Source organism: Marmota marmota, unplaced genomic scaffold (genome assembly GCF_001458135.2).
Source record: "Marmota marmota marmota unplaced genomic scaffold, marMar, whole genome shotgun sequence".
In the NCBI taxonomy this organism is placed as follows: domain Eukaryota; kingdom Metazoa; phylum Chordata; class Mammalia; order Rodentia; family Sciuridae; genus Marmota; species Marmota marmota.
In genome coordinates this window covers 1,612,283-1,617,379 of record NW_026000048.1, presented here as the reverse complement: position 1 = coordinate 1,617,379, position 5,097 = coordinate 1,612,283, and the positions used below count along the sequence as shown (strand labels likewise).

At 34.4% G+C, this 5,097-nt stretch overlaps 1 protein-coding gene across 5 annotated transcripts in view; it reads right to left on the bottom strand.

Annotated features, from left to right (window-relative positions):
- Window positions 1-1,167: 1,167 nt before the first annotated feature.
- Wdr37 (WD repeat domain 37) overlaps window positions 1,168-5,097 on the bottom strand; it is a 71,901-nt gene continuing 67,971 nt past the window's right edge. For all 5 annotated transcript variants that reach the window (XM_015495141.2, XM_015495143.2, XM_048812602.1 and 2 more), the window contains one exon: window positions 1,168-4,103. In XM_015495141.2, the coding sequence (XP_015350627.1) occupies window positions 3,972-4,103 (132 nt within the window). In that variant the 3' untranslated portion in view covers window positions 1,168-3,971. The remainder of the gene's footprint in view (window positions 4,104-5,097) is intronic.

The following is a 5,097-nucleotide window of genomic DNA, read 5'->3' as shown; positions in this document are numbered from 1 at the left end:
CCTGGAATTATTCTTATTATTCCCTGCATACACCCAACAACTTTTAGGCTTCTGTTTAAATGTCATTTCCTTCACCAAACTATATAATGCAGCTCCCTCATGATTCTCAAATCTCAGCCCACAAATCGTAAATGGATCCTCCCCAAAAGTTTATCACGTCTTTCACACAAGTTCTTATAACTCCAATGATCTGCTGAGTCTGTTTTCATTTTGACCACATGCTGCTTAATTCAAAAGGTATTTTAACAAATTAATTTAAAATTACAAATTTCATCTGTGTTCACTTTCAGCTTTTTCTTACCATAATATGGACTATATATCACTTGTTGCACATAATAAATGTTTACAATTTTTAAAATAATTTTTTAAAAATTAAAAATCATTAGTAGAAAATAAAATTTATGGATACTAAAGGAGAAATGTTTTTGCAGCATTTTGATGAAATTATAGCAATACAAGTCTTCTCTGTTTTATTCTTTATATTAATATAACATGAACTTTTAACTGAAAGTGTAAATGAAATTTGGACAATCACATGCTATGTGAGGAATAAAAAAGAAGTTAAACAGGGGAGAAATTTCTCACTTTTGCCTATGTGATTTAGGCAGTGAAATCTGCCAATATGAAAAAGAACCCAGAACCCACTAACAAGCAAGAAATATCCAGTCGTACTTCAACACCTTCTGAGGTTTCTATAACAACCACAATGCCTCATTCACTTGAATTAGAATATAACAATGTACAAGTAAACATGGCCAAATCCTGATTTGCATTCTTCCAAAATGGTGTCCAACTTTCTGAAACTGCAATTTTAACTCTCACACAAGCTTGCTGTAATATGAACAATAAAAGCATTTTGATACTCTGAGAAATGTCACCTAAAACTTATATTAGGTCACACTGTTAATCTTTCCAGAAGAGTTTGGGGTGGTAATGGGACAAACAAGCATAATTATGCATCATTTAATAAGAAATGGATAGGAAATATAACTCAATTGGGTTTTTAAGTCTAAAATTTTTTCAAATGGGCAAGATTACAAATAACTTGTTTAAATGCTAGGCAACTGTAATTTTTTATATAATAATAATGATATTTCACAAAGTAAAACATGAAAAAAGTAAAAATAGTAAAGAGACTCCCAAATAAAAAAAACTTTATAATAGTAATTATGGAACATGGATGTTTTAATGAATTTCATATTGCAATGTAGACACTGAACACTTAAAAACAATTACATTGATACAATAAAAATGATTCCACAGAACACTTACAAATGCATACTTTTTCCTCCAAAGAAACTTGTTTTCACAGACTTAAGTAACAAATGATTTACATAATCTTCAGATTCCAAAATATGTACAAACTTTTGACTCTACAGAAACTGATGTGCAGTGATTGAGAAAAAGAATGTTGCTTCATCCAACAACAAATCTCTTATGATTTTTTTGTATCAACACACATTTTTAAGTAACCACATATTTTCCTTCCATTATTAAATGAAATCCTGGACACGTCAGCACATAATAGTGTTCCTATTTCCAAACACTATTTCAAATGAGATCCCATGTGGCTGATAACACAACTTAATTTCAGCCACATGCGCACACGCGCACACACACACACTCACATATGAACCACTCCCCACTCCTTGAAAATAACACTTGTGGCCACAGCAGCAGTAGGATGAGATCACGTTAGAAGATGACACAGTAGTTAACAATAAGTCACATCCTGCTCCTGAGAACTCTGCTCAAGCACCATTAGGGTCTTCTGCCCTCATGAAAATGAGTGAGGAGCCTCATTTCTGGTGTTAGAGGCTGGTTCCTCCAGTTAACAAGAGGTGAGCAGCTATTGGCAGTGAAGGTCACTAGTCTCCATAGAACTAGGTGGACATTATACATATATATTTTTAAAAGCTTCAAATCTTTTTCGTCTAGCAAAGACTGCATCTTAAATTTGATTTAGTTATTTGTGTACATTTTTCATGGTTTCTAACTATCATTCTAAGACATCTAGATTTTCAAACTAAAATATAAGAAACCCAAGAACACAGCCTGTGCAGCTCATCGATGCCCTTGCATAAGCAGATGTGAGAGGGGATCTCTCACTGTAAGGTAAAATTAGGCCACAGTGAATATTTTGTTGCAGTACTCCATCAAGCAGAATACACTCAGGACAGCACAAGGTGGAACTTGAAATTCTAATAAACCACAGTGACCAGCCTGACTTCAGTTCTCAAAAACACTATGGTCAGACTTGTGTTCAGAACATGTTGGACTTTAAACAGTTTAGCTTAAAAATTCAAATCATTCTAAAATGTTTGTAGTTTGTTTCTTAATTATTGGTTATTCTTGGGTCATTCCTTCCTGGCTGTAAGTCATTTCAAAATTACTCTAAATGATTCGGCTATGAAGTTCCTAAGATCAGCTCCTGTAGGACCCAAGTAAAAGGTGCCAACAATGAGGTGTTCCTCACTGTTAGTAAGCTCCACCAAAGGACACCTGAGGATCCTATGTATTATACCTTGCCAAATGGCTACCTATCCATTGCCAGCTCAGGTGCCCTTCTACATTACCACAAAACAGGGGGAAACACAAGAAATTGGGGAAGGGAACTATGTCCATGAGAGTTTTAAATACTATCTTCCTGTGCCTCTCCAAGTGATTAGCCTCCAAAGGGCTTTATGTAAAGGATTAAAAATGTGAGGGGCAGTAACTGAGATGTCTCTTTATCAAAACTGTAACTCAATAAGAAACATAAACTTAACAAATATCAGATGAACAGTAATTTTTAAGAAGGCAAGGATAACAGGCTCACTCGTGCAGTAGGATTGGCACTGAGAGGTATCCCAGCTACTCAAGACAAAAGCATCTTGTTACCTATGAACTATTTGTTATGGTTATCATCCTATTAGCCTAACTGAAGAAACTTTTACCTTCAGGATACATTTGGTAGGATTGTCTTTCTTGCCTTCTAAATTTAACTCAGTATTCCAGCTATGAATCAAAAAGTGCTTTATCTAGGCAACATTAAGACTCCAAAATTTTCCAAATATTTATTTTTGAGGTAGTACTCATTTATTTGCATTATTGGCTCTCAAATACCACCAAGGAAGTGAACCCATTTAGATATATGCAAACCAATGACGTAGAAAATAAATAAGATTCTGTTTTCAGGTAGCAGGGCCTTCTTAGAAAGGTCAAGTCACATTCAATGGATAAGTCAATTGAAACTTCTAAAAACTGTTTATAACTACAGCTATAAACTAAAGTGCTTTAAATTTTGCTTAATATCTAAAATCAGTGATTAGAATCATTATATTTTAGAATTTGCTAGTATGAGACCTCAGGTGATTGAAATGATTTTCTATAAAAAGAGCAGAAACCTTTTCTTTTCAAAAGAAACTCTCTGAATGTTGCAAATCCAGGCTATTTTTACAGAACTGTAATAAAAATTAAAATTGAAATTGAATTACACAATAGGACATGCCAAAACTTCACACAGAAGTAGATATGCCATCTTTGATCATTCCCACCACTCATTAGCCAATGCAAATGCAGCTCTGTACTCCTCCCAGTACAAGGTAGATATGTATAAATTATTCCAGAAAATGTAACAGACTGTTTATGCCTCACAATAAGTACATAGGTTCACATTTAATTCACACAAATGTAATGCCCTACTGTTCATCTGTCAAATGTCAACAACTTACAAGCATTTTATGTACTGCATGGGAGGTGAGCTTCACTTCTACTGACCAGAGGATGCCAATATATACACACGAGACAAAAATAAAAAATATGATCACACATTTTTCTGTACATTTCATGCAAGCTGGGCACAATGTGAAAAGAACATATATAAAGCACCCTTCTCAGGGTGAAACTCTCACAAAAATGGCTGATTAATATGCAGAAAAGCCTGCATGAATCAAAGGTCCATGGCAAACCACCAAACTAATAAGGTGACCTTATTTTTCTTGTAACAATGCAGGAATGTTGATGTTCCAACCGATGGCTTGCCTATCAAACCCACAGGTGAACAGGTTGCAAATGGGGTGGTCTTCACTCCATGCTGAGCAACATACCATTCTTCTGTGGCCCTATTAACAAACCAAAGTTAGTGTATTATTGTTGAAACAATATGCATAAAACTTCATCCAAATTCACAACTACACCACTCAAAATTATTGAAATAAAACAAGGAGCTGAGTACACTGGTGCACGCCTGAAATCTCAGCAACTCAGGAGGCTAAGGTAGGAGGATCACAAGTTCAAAGCCAGCTCAGCAACCTAGTGAGGCCCTAAGCAACTTAGCAAGACCCCTCTTAAATAAAATATAAAAAACATGTCTGGGGGATGTAGCTCAGTAGTTAAAGGCCCATGGGTTCAATCCTGGTACAAAAAAAAAAAGGTGGAGGAGGGGATAACTCACAGGATTAGCCCAAGTAAGTAAAAAATATTTCACATTGGCAAGAAGCTTTCAAGTGATAGACTGGTAAAGCCATGATGAATAAAGGAAGTGAGACTCACATCAGAAACACTTTATGATTCTTTAAGAAAATAAGATTATAGTCAGAAAAAATAAATGATCAAATGATCAACTTGAAATTTTTAAATGAATAAATGAGGCTTATGTGTGTGTGTATGTGTTAAGTGAAATTACTCAAAGACTTCAAGTACCATTTTAACAAATAATTGATTCAGATAATAAAGAAGCTAGAAAAATACACTTAGTGACAAATAAATGGCCTTTCAGGGAGATTCCTACCATCTTCAGGAATTCTAGTTAAATATTGGGGAGATTACTGCAAAATACTTAATAATTTAGTGAATATGTATATAGATGCAAATACTTGAGATAATGCCCAATATGAGAATGTCTGAAAGCAATACCTTAGGAATCATGCGTACTTTCTAAATTAACATGATAGCTCTAATTGTTACTGTTATATCATCAATAAAATACAAGAATTGCTATTAAGTAAAACTGTAAGAGGAGTAAGTAGGAGAAACACTCAATGGTACAAAATACTCCTCTGCAAAACATTCACACTGAAGAGAGAAATAAAAAAGTAAAAAAAAAAAAAAAAAAGG